We start from the raw sequence: 15,238 nt of genomic DNA on the forward strand, positions 1-15,238 counted from the left end.
ATTAGCTTATCAATTAGCGCTATTTAAAGCTTCAGAATGCTAATTTTCAATGTAAACTAAACGAGGGAGAAAAAACAAAACAAAACAAGAAACCCACACTAATTATCCCAGCGGTGCCTCCATTTTATGTAGCGCCTCTCTAGCGTGCTTTGCATTCACCGCAACCGTGTTTTTCTTTTTGCGCAAAACCCCCGCGTTCGTCTCCCGTACTGTGTACCTTGACCTCCGCTGTGATTGGCTCATACACAAACTTTCAGAAATAAAATAAATTCACAAAACATTTGTGTAACTTTTTCTTCCTATTCTTACAGGCATATTTAAAGCATTTTAACATGTTATTACCCAACAAATAATTAACATTTTAAATGCTGTATTCAGTAAACCATGAACATTACCCAATAGGTTTTTCTCTCATAGAGCAAAATCATAACTTTATTGCTGGTCAAGGAATCTTAACTTTTTTTTTTTAACCTTAAATTGTATTTATTAAACTATGAAATTATTTATTCAAACGTGTATATCTTATACTAATGAATATATTTCAACAGGGTTACATTTGCATAGTGGCCTAACCCTAACACTTATCGAACTTGTATATCAAACTTATATAAAATATATTGCGATAATTATTGTTATCGTTTTTTTTGCCCAGCACTAATCAAAAGTAAATTTCCTTTTTTTTATGTCAATGCATTTTTTTTTATTGTTCTTGCATTGTTGTATGAATGCACGCTTTGCCATCATGGTGGTTTAAGCCAGCCAGTGATGCTCCATCTGATGTGCTAGCAAATGACCACCTTGAATTCATTTCAATAGTTGTTTAAAAAGTTACAAAGCTCTTTACAAAGATACTGTCACTTTAAAGGAACACTCCACTTTTTTTGAAAGGAGGCTGATTTTCCAACTCCCCTAGAGTTAAACAGTTGAATTTTACCATTTTCGAATCCATTTAGCTGATATCCGGATCTGGCAGTAGAACTTTTAGCTTAGCATAGATCATTGAATCTGATTAGACCGTTAGCATCTCGCTCAAAAATGACCAAAGACTTTCAGTATTTTTCCTATTTAAAACTTGACTCTTCTGTAGTTACATTGTGTACTAAGACAGACGGAAAATGAAAAATGGATCCAATGGAAACAACACACTGATACACATCCGATATTCTCCAAACTGTTTACGTCCACTTAATACATAATCAACTGTGTTTACGTAAATACTCACTAAAACTGACATTTTAACATCATTTTGTAACATAAAAAGACACAAAAGAGAGCTCTATTCAGTACTCGTGCTCTGGCATCTGAGAGGTGGCTTTCTGTGTGCACATAAAACTGGACTGAACTGAACTCTCTTTCGCATCATCTTGCTTTTTCAGATTCATTCATATGTCTGCTCTTCTCTTTCTCCCAGACGTTTAAATTTTTGAACGTTTAAAACCTTAGACATGCAGCAAGTGTATGTCAACTTATGTCCCGCCGGGTAGATCAGCACGTTACACAATTCAAATTTGCGCATCTCACGCCAGACATCAGTTCTGACTGGATCTCTTCCCTAATCGTCCCTCCCTAACATTTTCTTCTCATTTTTATTCGTTGACGAAAATGTCAATAGATTTTTGTCTTAGTTTTTGTCATTCAAAACTGGTTTTATTTAGTTGTCGTCTCATTTTTGTCAGTGAAAAAATGTTGTTGACAAATTGTTCGTCAACAAAATAAACTGCTTCATACTGAAACTTCAGCTCTAAAAGCACAGACAATTTCAAAATTTCAGACCATTTCAAGCTTTCACCGGAAATTACATGCCACAATATGCTTCTGCAGGTTGGACGGCGAGTTTTTGAAGGCTGTGATATGGTTCGTTTTAGGCAAACATTTAAAACGAAACTAATCTTTTCAGAAAACTGAAACATACTTTCTAAGTATGGCTATGGGTGCACGGACTGCTTCAAGGAACCGCCACCAGCCTTCTATTTTTCCATCAACTGATCAGTATTCAAAAAATGCTGGGAAACTTGTGACCCTACATGAGTGATTACTGATAGGCTGTCTGCAAAAAAAAAAAAAAAAAGACATTTTAAAGGAGAAAAAATCATCCACTGACTTTCAAAGCTGCTACACAGAAATGACTCTCGACTTCGAGGACCTTGATCGAAATGTAGGGGAGTGAAAAGTACTATATTTCTCTTTCAAATGTAGTGAAGTTAAAGTCATAAGTTTCCAGAAAATATAATACTCAAGTAAAGTACATATACTCAAAAAGTGTACTTAAGTACAGTAAATGTACTTTGTTACTGTCCACCTCTACATATTGCATCATATTCAGTTCCACTACAATCTACATTTTAGATGTCTCCCTTAGGGCGGTGCAACTAGTGTGACCGCATTGGACCCGCGGCGAACGGACTGAGGGGGGCCCCGCTTCTGCTACCTCATACTGGGCCCCCCGCCCCATGCTTGTGACAACTCTCCCTCGATTAATACAATTCCTGACATATGACAAAGAGGACATTTGGAACACTAGTTCTGCATCATGTTTTTTAGATAATGCCAATCATCACCAATCAGTTTTGGTCCCTCCATTTGTCAGACTAGAGTTGTACCCTATTATATACAGTGCCCTAGCACTAATGACGGGGGAATTACCTTGGAGGACATGAATTAGCACACCCGCACAATTCTTCTTCACATAATTCTATTCCAAACTCCTTAATTTCCCAACAGGTATGTTGAAGAATCCGCACCGCTGTCTTCTGTCATCTCTTTTTTCCATTCTCAGAGGGGTTTCTTGCACCTGCTTCCTTCCTTTTTGGTGCTAATCAGCTCAGGCAAATCTGTAAAAGACCCCGCCAAGACCTCCACCTCATATTTAACCAACACATGTTCATTCTCAGATGATTCATTCTGCTATTTTTAATATTCCACTTATGTTATAAGCCCAGCAGTGGTCGCAAAGTAATTTCCTTCAGGTTTAATTACAACCTCCTCTCCAAAGTGAATACTGTTGTCTTTTCTGTGGGCTGTTTTTACCCATTGCTTCGAGCGTGTAATGACATGCCCGTGGGATTTGGATAGCACTTCTTGCAAAAGTTGCTCACAGTCTCCTGGGCATGCTTAACAAAATGCACCGCTGCCCATTGCTTTCCCCTTAGGAGCTCGAGGTGGAAGCCATTCTCTTTGTGGAGTCCACACACAGCATTTCATTTAAAGCCTGTGTGAAGCCAGCCTCAAGGATATGGCCACATAATTCATTTGGAAGTACACTGTCTCCTCCATCCATTTCCAGGTGTTTCTGAATAACCTTTTGGCTTCTTGCATTCAGCGGATGCTTTCCATCACATTTCTTTCATGTGGCAGTGGCACATTGCGCTGCCTCATTTTCTATTTCCAATGCATTTCCCTTCATACCATTTCAGCTATTATAGGCTAATAGAAAATGTTACATACTGTACCAGCAATCTTAAGAGAGCATGAAAGCCCGAGAAAGTCTTTAAAACCATCTGCAGGCAGAAGAACGTAGCCTATTTATAATTTAAAGTAATTTTGTAACAGCTGGTGTGATTCAAATAAGATTGTATTTAATTTCTGACATGCACCATTGGTCTTGTGTAATTCTTGTTACACAAAAAACAGCCACTTAGTAGTTTAAGAATTTAAATCTATCAAAAGCTTTAGAAAAATGGTAATCGTTATTGCCGGTGAGCCTGTACCCTAAGTGACCACCAGATGGCGCTCTCATTATAAACAGAAAACATAACAAGCAGAGCTGGGAAAGCTTGCTTTGAAACTGTATAGCTTGTCAATGGGGTGACGACTCATTCTGCATTTTTCGGGACAGTCCCAAAATTGGAAGCTTTGCCCAGCGTCCTACATGTCATAAGCTGTGTCCTGCATTTCAATTGTGCTTGTACTTTTCCATGAAATTTCAATACCACAATAAAAAATAAAATGGATAAATAAATTGCAAACTGGGATTATTGGATTAAAAACGAAATCTATTTGTACAGTTTTAATGTTCTAGTGCAGTGGTTCTCAACTTTGGCCCTTAAAGTCCAATTTCCGGAGTTTAGTTCTAACCCTAATCAAACACCTGAAAATGAGTATAAAGGTCTTCAGGCTTACTAGCAGCCATGGCTTGTCTGTAAGGGCATGTGTTTTGTAAGAAAAATATACATATTAAAACTTTATTAACTACGGTATAATGAATTGCTTCTGGTAACGGCCGTATGTGAGTCTAGTTCCGGCTGAAGATTCCGAGGCATGATGTATTGACGAATGTGGAAGCGCAGAGGACAGATCAAAACAAAACACTGGTCACGAATTGGTCGTGAATTTTTAAATTCATATAAATCTAAACAGTCTGCTTTTTAAAAAAGAGATTATCTAATAAAAAAAAACGAATGAGTTTCTGCTTTGCTTATATTTCTGTCAGCAGCATGGCGATACAGTTTGCTTTCTCACATCACTAATTTTATATATGCAACATTTGGGTCGGACTTGCGTATTATCACATTGATTTAACTGCTTGAGGTAGTCTACTGCTAATGTTAGCGTCCTCTTAGCCTCGTCGACAAACATACACACTGCTGTTCTTTACCTGTTAATGCAGCATGCATTAACATGCATCTAGTCAAGAAATTAATTACTTTATAATTATTTGGCAACAAGTACTGTAGTGCTCTGTATTCATACCGTTTCGCTGTTGTGTTTTAAACGCGCATCTGATGTGTCAGCTCTCTCCGTGCAGCGAGCAGCCTCACGTGTTAATGTAAACACAAGGCGTCAGTGAGTTTTTATTTGGCCAAATAGTATTTATTTATAATAAAAAGTGCACAACTCTTCTTAAGTGAAAGGAAGCTACTTTTTTCCCTCACGTGCAACCTAGCGCGGATGAGTCATTATTTGGGTTAGTAAAATAACGAAATTATATAGTTTTTATGTAGAAAATAGTATTTATGTAAAGAGATAGTAAAATACAGATATAGTAAATTATATATTTGTATTAATAAAAATAAAAAAACGACGATATCATCGTCCATCACAATGTTTTACTGTAAACATCATCAACTGCCAATTTAGGAGACATCGCCCAACCCTAGTGCAAGCTTCACATTAGGGATTTCCCATAGGGATTTCCTAAAACCAAACGATTACTTCTCTGGCGCAAATGTGCCGTTTCAGCTCGAGGGCGCCCTCTGGCCTCCAGTATGAATGAAGCTTTTGGGTAGAAAATAAGAAAAATAAAACTTCTCTCTAAATAAATGTATATGACAATCCATTTTAATATATTTCATATTAAAGACATAGACTTTAAGAAATTGATATCACAGATAAAAAGCACAGATTTGTATAAAAATAATTGTTTTTTACAATAAATCCTTAGACCTTTCTAATGAATTTTAGTCATAGGCTGTCTGCATACTAACAGGTAAGCCATAATTTTTAGTTTTCTGTAAAATATAAATATTATTATTGTTATACTGTTATATTTATTCTTAAATGCTCTATTTAAATTTTTTAATAATGAATGTTATTGTAATAGCAATATTTCTTATTTTTATTTAGCAATAATAATAATCATTATTATTAATAGTCTCATTAATATATAAACACAAAATGATACACTTTTCATTTGTAAAAATGAATAAATAATAATAATCACATTTTAAATCGCAATCGCAATTTTAACCAGAATAATCGCAATTAGATATTTCCCCCAAATCGTGCAGCCCTAGTGTGGATTTTTGCCGATAACCGATTGTTACACCAATCAGCTATCGGTGCCGATTAATCGGCAAAACCGATCAATCGGTCGACCTCTAGTTCTTATTACTTTGAGTAAAGTAGTAGTAGTACTTGATCCCAGTTGGGAAATTAAAGTGCGTTAGCAGCAATACATGAAGAGAGTAAAGTACTCACAGTACACAAAACATACTATACACCAGCGGTTTTCAATAGGTGAGGCGCGCCTCCCCTGGGGGGCGCCAAAGAGCCACAGGGGAGGCGCGACGTGAAGAAAAAATAAAAATAAACCATATACTCGCGTCGCGGTATACTGGGTAAAAGCTACGCGGGATACTCGCGTCGTGGTACAAACGAGTTGACTGATTACTGACAAGTAGTAATGCTGACAGATTAAGCAATGGCTCCTTCTGGCTCAACGTGTGCACAGGTGCTCAAACAATAGGCCTACTCGAAAACTGAAGGATTTTATGAATGGCACCTGTTTTCAACACAAACACTCTACGCAGAAAGAGTGTTTCTTGTACTTAGAAAAAACTGCAATACAATTATTTTTTTAAGGGGTAGGCTATGTTTATTTTTTTTTATCATTTTAAAATTAATTGGAGAATTAACTTGAATGTGCCTAATAGCCTATGTGTTGTAGCCATTAAATAAGCACATTTAGTTTCATATGTTAAAATATTATATGTTATTTTTTTCCATCTATATGTTGATTATGAAAAGTGAACACCATGAGTAAGATAGGATACATCGGGGACATGGAGTGGGTCAGACATGATTGACCACTTCATTAAGTTTCGTTTTGTAGAAAGACTTTCTTTAGTTTAAAGTGAATTTCGTTTTGTATAAATTGTATATTAATTTTAAGAAATGTTTATTCAACAAATTGCCTGGATTTAATAAATAAGAAGCAAATATAGCCGCGATCAATTGCATTGCACGCGTGAACTGGAGCGCATCATAAATTCATATCTCATAGGCTATCTCTTTAATTTTTTATTATAAATTAATCGAAACTCAGTTTATGCCTCATACACATGAAAAATATTTAAGAAAGCTTCACATTTCTTTAAACGAAACTATTCAAAACGAAAAGAAATAGGCTAGCTAACGTTACTCAATGTAATCCATGATGTGCATTTCTCTCTGTAGGCTAGGCGTCTTCAATACGGAGATGGCGATCTTCAATTTAATTTTTGCTGCTGACACAGACAGAAAAGACTAGTGTAGGCCTACTAATACAAATCAATGCACGAAATCAAACTTTTTTATTTTAAATTTTTATTTTATTCAGCTCGAATGTGGACTTGAAGCAGAGACTGGCAGAAATGCCGATCACGCGTTTCTGGTTGTCTGTGGAGAGCGAGTTCCCTCAGATCTCCACTAAGGCTATGCAAGTCCTAATCCCCTTCACCTCCACTTACTTGTGTGAGTGTGGGTTTTCCGCACTGACCATGATTAAAAATAAATACAGATCAAGGCTGCAGGTGGAGGACGACTTGCGTTTATTTCTCTCTGCAGTGCAGCCCCGCGTCGAACACCTCTGCGCGTCAAAAGCGCGTCCTCATTGTTCCCACTGATATGGGCGGTTATTCAAAGTTCAAAATTAAAATTCAAATGACGTGAATGACACGTGCAAATTACGTGAATGGTGCATTTTGTTTATTGTTTAAATCTGAATATGATTTTAAATAATTTTAGCCACATACAAATCTACGGAGCCCCCCTAGTCCCACTTTAAAAAAAAAAAATTATTATAACTATCTTGTGGCCTCAAGATAGTAACTCGTGGCCTCAAGATACTATCTCGTGGCCTCAAGATAGTATCTCGTGGCCTCAAGATACTATCTCGTGGCCTCAAGATAGTAACTCGTGGCCTCAAGATAGTAACTCGTGGCCTCAAGATAGTAATTCGTGGCCTCAAGATAGTATCTCGTGGCCTCAAGATAGTATCTCGTGGCCTCAAGATACTATCTCGTGGCCTCAAGATAGTAACTCGTGGCCTCAAGATAGTAACTCGTGGCCTCAAGATAGTAATTCGTGGCCTCAAGATAGTAACTCGTGGCCTCAAGATAGTAACTCGTGGCCTCAAGATAGTAATTCGTGGCCTCAAGATAGTAACTCGTGGCCTCAAGATAGTAATTCGTGGCCTCAAGATAGTATCTCGTGGCCTCAAGATAGTATCTCGTGGCCTCAAGATAGTAACTCGTGGCCTCAAGATACTATCTCGTGGCCTCAAGATAGTAACTCGTGGCCTCAAGATAGTAACTCGTGGCCTCAAGATAGTAACTCGTGGCCTCAAGATAGTATCTCGTGGCCTCAAGATAGTAACTCGTGGCCTCAAGATAGTAACTCGTGGCCTCAAGATACTATCTTGTGGCCTCAAGATAGTAACTCGTGGCCTCAAGATAGTAACTCGTGGCCTCAAGATAGTATCTCGTGGCCTCAAGATAGTAACTTGTGGCCTCAAGATAGTAAAGTGTCTGACACATGGACCCTTTGTTATTAAACTGGACCCTGTAGTGCAATACTTCCCATTCTGTGCAATATTCTCTGTTTTAATATTCAGTGTGCAATATAGTTTGCTGCAGTTCTGCTTCTATTTATTTCCTAGTACTGTTCATCACAATTATGTTAATACAGTAATGTAAATCTTGTAGGCTGCTTATCCATAGTTCTTTATAATTCTTCTTCATATTTTATAGCCTATATTTATACTTTTTACATATATATACTTGTTTATTTACTAACTTCTATTAATATTCCGTTAAATGTCTTTATGTGCACATCAACTGTGACACAAGAATTGTTCCCCGGGTTATCAATAGTATCAATAAAGATCAATAAAGTATTTTTGATTATGATTTTAAGTTAACCTATATTGGAGTGTGCAGACTGGTTCATTAATTATTGAAGTGTTTCATATTGTGGTAGTTTTGAATGTAAGAAAAGCATGTGTCCGTGTAGCCTACGAAAAAACGCCAGCAGAGGGCGTTCTAGGCTTAGGTCACGCTACCTACTTTACTAAATCGAAATTATGACTTTAAAAGTCATAATTATGACACAAATCTAAATTATGATTTACTCAATCGAAATTATGACTTTTAAAGTCATAATTTCGATTTAGTAAAGGAGGTAGCGTGACCTAAGCCTAGAACGCCCTCTGCTGATCTTTATTGATACTATTGATAACCCGGGGAACAATTCTTGTGTCACAGTTGATGTGCATATAAAGACATTTAACGGAATATTAATAGAAGTTAGTAAATAAACAAGTATATATATGTAAAAAGTATAAATATAGGCTATAAAATATGAAGAAGAATTATAAAGAACTATGGATAAGCAGCCTACAAGATTTACATTACTGTATTAACATAATTGTGATGAACAGTACTAGGAAATAAATAGAAGCAGAACTGCAGCAAACTATATTGCACACTGAATATTAAAACAGAGAATATTGCACAGAATGGGAAGTATTGCACTACAGGGTCCAGTTTAATAACAAAGGGTCCATGTGTCAGACACTTTACTATCTTGAGGCCACGAGATACTATCTTGAGGCCACGAGTTAGTATCTTGAGCCCACGAGTTACTATCTTGAGGCCACGAGTTAGTATCTTGAGGCCACGAGTTACTATCTTGAGGCCACGAGATACTATCTTGAGGCCACGAGATACTATCTTGAGGCCACGAGATACTATCTTGAGGCCACGAGTTAGTATCTTGAGGCCACGAGTTAGTATCTTGAGGCCACGAGTTACTATCTTGAGGCCACGAGTTACTATCTTGAGGCCACAAGTTAGTATCTTGAGGCCACGAGTTACTATCTTGAGGCCACAAGTTAGTATCTTGAGGCCACGAGTTACTATCTTGAGGCCACGAGATAGTATCTTGAGGCCACGAGTTAGTATCTTGAGGCCACGAGTTAGTATCTTGAGGCCACGAGTTAGTATCTTGAGGCCACGAGTTAGTATCTTGAGGCCACGAGTTAGTATCTTGAGGCCACGAGTTAGTATCTTGAGGCCACGAGTTAGTATCTTGAGGCCACGAGTTAGTATCTTGAGGCCACGAGTTAGTATCTTGAGGCCACGAGTTAGTATCTTGAGGCCACGAGTTAGTATCTTGAGGCCACGAGTTAGTATCTTGAGGCCACGAGTTAGTATCTTGAGGCCACGAGTTAGTATCTTGAGGCCACGAGTTAGTATCTTGAGGCCACGAGTTAGTATCTTGAGGCCACGAGTTACTATCTTGAGGCCTCGAGATAATATCTTGAGGCCACGAGATACTATCTTGAGGCCACGAGTTACTATCTTGAGGCCACGAGATACTATCTTGAGGCCACGAGTTACTATCTTGAGGCCACGAGTTAGTATCTTGAGGCCACAAGTTAGTATCTTGAGGCCACGAGATAAGTATCTTGAGGCCACGAGTTAGTTTCTTGAGGCCACAAGATACTATCTTGAGGCCACAAGATAGTTATAATAATTTTTTTTTGACAAAGTGGGACTAGGGGGGCTCCGTACAAATCTTGTATGTGGCTGAAAAAAAAAATTGTAATGCAAATCTTTTTGATCTGATAACATGCCTTCAATGCAGTTGACTGTTATGTGTTATGCGCTCCATGAACAAAAAGCATTGTCGTTCATTGATCAGAGAGCTGTCCATTGTGCTGATTTTGTTCAGACGATGTGCATTAAAATGTGCGCTTAAAGAGATAGTTACTTTAAAATGAAAATTCTGTCATCATATACTCACCCTCAATTTGTTTCAAGCCTGTATGAATTTCTTTCTTCTGCTAAACACAAAGCAAGATATTTTGAAGAATGTCAGTAACCAAACAGTTAACTGGTCTCATTGACCTCCATATTATATATATTTTTTCTTACTATGGAAGTCAATGGGACCAGTTAACTGTTTGGTTACTGACATTCTTCAAAATATCTTGCTTTGTGTGCAGCAGAAGAAATTCATACAGGCTTGAAACAAATTGAGGGTGAGTATATGATGACAGAATTTTCATTTTAAAGTGAACTATCCCTTTAAGACCCAGACACAAGTTTCACACTTGTAACATTCAGCATGTTTTGTTGACTTATGGTTAGGCCTACTGATGTTCTGTGATTTTTAAAAGTAGCCTCAAATAGGCCTGCATAAAGTTGGAAGTTATTTGCTGTTGCAAAGATTTATGAATGCACTTCTTAAAAAAAAAAAAAGGAAATAAAATACAATATGAAAAAATATTTACAGTTTATTAGTTGTTATTGAAACTCATCATTGCCAGGAACACACAGAAGATGGCATTTACTGCCGAGGCGTGTGTGGGTTAGAGCAGGCGGACAGGATTTTGGGGAAGGGGGGGCTCGGCTGTCCTTACCTACTCTAAGGGGAGGCTCACATTCACCCAATTTGAAAACCCCTGCTATACACAATATGAATTGTAAAGTCTCACAGCAGTAGGCATAAATGACCTCCTGTAGCGTCCTCTGTTGCACCGGGGCTGGATCAGTCGGTTGCTGAATGTACTTCTCATTCCAGCGAGCATGTCGTGGAGGGGGTGTGAGGTATTGTTTGTGATAGTCAACAGCTTGGCCATTATTCTCCTCTCTGTAACAACCCCAAACATGTCCAGATCCACTCCAATGACAAAGCCTGCCTTCTTAATAAGCGTATTCAGCCTTTTGGCATCTCCAGCTTTAATCCCAGTGCCTCAGCACACTACGGCGTAAAACGGGGCACTAGCGATGACAGACTGATAGAACATGTGAAGCATCTTGCTACACACATTGAAGGACCTGAGTCTTCTCAAGAAATAGAGTCTGCTCTGGCCTTTTTTGTAAATCGCTTCTGTGTTTTCTGTCAAGTCTGTCATCTATGTGGATCCCCAAATACCGTTAGGAGTCTTTTTTGAGGGATGATCTTTTTTCCTTCTGAAATCAATTACCAGTTCTTTTGTTTTCGTTACATTTATTTGTAGATGGTTCACTCCACACCACTTCACAAAGTTGTTGACCAGTGCTCTATATTCCGTCTCATGCCCGCCCTCAATGCAACCAACCACAAGCTGAGTCATCTGAACATTTCTGGAGGTGCCATGACTTTGAGTTGTAATTGAAGTCTGAGGTATATAGGGTGAATGGAAACGGAGACAAAACCGTTCCCTGAGGAGCACCCATGTTGCTCACCACCCGCTCAGACACACAGTTCTGCAGTCTCACAAACTGTGAGGTAGTCCATGACCCAGGAGATTATGGAGGAGTCCACCTGCATAACATCTATTTTCCTTCCCAGTAATCCGACAAAAACAGGCTACAAGTTCAAGATGCACTGAATATGGTAAAAATGCATGTGATCTCTGTATAGTCTGACCCTAGAGACTGCTTATTTATATTATATTGAGTGGACTGAATATCTTCTGTGTTATATCACCTGGGCAAATTGAGTGCCCTGCAAAAAGCAATAAGTGGTCACCCTACTTGTCCAGCTATAAGCTACTTATCTCATTTAAAGTAGTATAAAAGGTTCAAACAATTGAAATCTTAATGGTTATGTATCTGAGCTTCTAAAGGAAGAGTTACTGAGATCGATCCGACTCCATCAGCACTGTACCTTAAGCATAACACTTACAACCTGCATACTCAGGGGGACAATGGGCTCTAAGCAACGAGAATTCTGATGTATTTCCGCTCATACTTTATACCGGCAAGAGCGCTTCCGGTTTGTTTGGTAATCAAGAGAAACCATCAGCTGTGTGCGAGACACGCCCCCTCACTAAAACAATAAAGAAAACAACGTAGTTTTAAACGGTTTTAAAGAGTAATACGAGTTTATATCTTCTCCATAACCATGGAAAAGACAGTTTTCCGACGTCAAAAACAAATGAAGGCAGCATCGGAGCACTGTAGTGTCCCGCTGTGCTCTGTTTCTTCGCGTTACAACTCCTGTGCTAGTTTTCATTCCTTTCCGGTGAAGGAAGAAAACAGGAAAAAATGGATAGTAAACATTAGAAGGATCGACTTCCAAATCACGAAACACACAAAGGTGTGCAGTGTACATTTTAAACCTGATGATTTTGTGGAAGGAACAAGTAGGAGGCGTCTGAAAAAAGATGCTGTTCCTTCAGTATTTGAGTGGAACCGCGAACAACAAATGCAGCCGCCAAGGTTAAGTGTTTGGGAACGACGAGATCGACCACCGGTACCGGACTCAGATATGGAGGAAAACGAAATGGAAATTGATCGTGGACATGATTATTGTTCAGTTCCGGAGCCTGCAGCTCTGGACTTATCAGTATGTGAAAATGAGGAGTTGAAGAGCGAGATAGAAGATCTGCGGAAACAGCTGGAGCAGGCCAAGGTGAATAGCCGTTTTGATCTCCAGAGATTTGCGGGGTCTGATGAGGATATCCGCTTTTACACAAGGTAAAACCATTTTGTGATCATTATTTGCTATGTAAGCCATTAGCACAATGGTAAAGTGTTTTTTTTTTTAGTTATTGTTGTTTAGTTTTTATGTCACATACCTCTCATATTTCTGAATAGGGTTTTATCATCCATCATTGAACATGTTCTGAATGTCTTTATAATCATCAAGTTTCATACTAAATGTGATAAATGGGACTAAAGTGCGTAGAATGCAGGGGGAACTTGTGTGTGTGTGTGTGTGTGTGTGTGTGTGTGTGTTGAGCATGTGCAAAGTCAGTGTAGTTTCATTATTTAAGAATAAGTTTAAGACTGTAGTAATCTAATTATTGTACCATGTGTAATGCCTTAAATGTTTTAAAATAAAAAATGTATTTATTTGCAGATTTGCAACCTATAAACACATGATGGCCTTCTGGGAGCTGATTGAACCTTCAACACACAGGATGATTCGCGTCACCAGCTCCAAAGTCACCAGGGAGACTCGGGCACTTCCTGCAATCGATGAATTCTTCCTCTTTATGATGCACCTTGCTTTGGGCCTCAAGCAGAAAGATCTGGCTCATCGCTTCCATGTCCATCAGACTACAGTGAGCCGCATAACCACTTGGGCGAACTTCCTCTATTTTCTTTTAGGTTCCATGCAAATTTGGTTGCCGAAAGAGAGAGTACGAGCTTACCTGCCAGAGGAATTTGAGAATTTCCGAGACACCCAGGTTTTCCTGGACTGTACCGAGCTCCGCTGCCAAACGCCTTCGTCTCTGCTATTACAGAGTGAGGTCTTTTCCAGCTACAAATCTCACTGCACCTTCAAGGCTTTGATAGGAATGGCACCTCATGGTGCAGTAACTTTTGTCTCTGGACTGTATGCGGGGTCAATCAGTGACCGGGAGCTATTCAAGCAATCAGGGATCATCGACGTCCCCACTCCTGACATGGCCATAATGGTCGACAAAGGCTTCTTAATTGATAACCTGGTACCATGCAAAATCCACAGGCCTGCTTTTGCTTTTACACTCAGTCTGTGGTCAGGCTCAGGGTGCATGTTGAACGCCTGATCCGGCGGGTGAAGGAACATAAGTTGTTTGACGCAGTAATCCCCTTGTCCATTTCTGGTAGCATTAATCAACTGTTTGCAGTGTCATGTCTTCTTATTAACTATCAGAATGGACCACTTGTCAAGGCATGGGCCCAGTGAGTCTACACAGTGTCATTCTTACTTTATTTGGCACATTGAAATTTTGTAAATATACTTTTGTAAATATGGTCTGGAAATTTTCTTACTATGATCTTTCACATATTCTTACTATGATTGCCTTATAGATTTTTTTGCTTGTTGCTTTTGTCTCATCTGGGATGTTTTTGACGTGCCACATAATTCTGTGAACTGTCAGAATGGACCACTTGTCAAGGCATGGTTTGAAATATTGTAAATATTTTCTGCAAACTGTCTAATTTTCTTACTTTAATGGCCTGTTTTTTTGCTTGCCTTTTGACTTACCACATATAGTTCGTACCAACATTCTTTCATTATTGACACCTGATAATTAACATTCTTCTTAACCAGTTGGTTTATTAAAAACTGAATTTTACAATCCAACTTTTGACCTCCTTTCTTTGTTAGAGCCGCCATAGTTAAACCTGCAATTGCAACACAGTTCTACTTCTGTCAATCTTCTGCCACCTGCTCACATCTTTATTTACAACTATGGTGAAAGACAAGACTAAGATACAGTATTTTCAAGTGTCTTTTCTATTTATTTGAATGTTCAGTCATAAGTTATATTTATGAATTACATTTATTATGATAGTTACATTCCTTTGCAATTATTAAAGCAAACAAATAAATAAATAAGATAAATAAATAAATAAATTAGATAAATAAATAAATAAATTAGATAAATAAATAAATAAATAAATAAATAAATAAATAAATTAGATAAATAAATATGTACACAAAGTCAATTTCAGAGTCAAGTAACTTGATGGTCCATGGGCACTTTGGGAAAAGCTGTACTATTGTATGCTAGTCTACATTGACAATTATGTAACAGTATAAAAATAGTAGTATA

The 15,238-nt window shown here is 38.2% G+C and overlaps 1 protein-coding gene across 1 annotated transcript; it reads left to right on the forward strand.

Annotated features, from left to right (window-relative positions):
- The first annotated feature begins 12,386 nt into the window (after positions 1-12,386).
- On the forward strand, positions 12,387-14,759 carry LOC307126174 (uncharacterized protein). Its single transcript, XM_079816580.1, has 2 exons — positions 12,387-13,166; positions 13,552-14,759. The coding sequence occupies exons 1-2, from the start codon at positions 12,592-12,594 to the stop codon at positions 14,222-14,224; spliced, it is 1,248 nt and encodes a 415-aa protein (XP_079672706.1). The 5' UTR covers positions 12,387-12,591; the 3' UTR covers positions 14,225-14,759.
- The last annotated feature ends 479 nt before the right edge of the window (positions 14,760-15,238 follow it).

Source organism: Gobio gobio, assembly GCF_949357685.1.
Source record: "Gobio gobio genome assembly, chromosome: 5".
Classification (NCBI taxonomy): Eukaryota; Metazoa; Chordata; class Actinopteri; order Cypriniformes; family Gobionidae; genus Gobio; species Gobio gobio.

Bases quoted from the DNA above. Each gene is read 5' to 3' on its own strand.
- LOC307126174 (XM_079816580.1), top strand. From the start codon at position 12,592: ATGGAAAAGACAGTTTTCCGACGTCAAAAACAAATGAAGGCAGCATCG. The intron at 13,167-13,551 runs GTAAAACCATTT...ATTTATTTGCAG, and splicing joins GATATCCGCTTTTACACAAG to ATTTGCAACCTATAAACACA.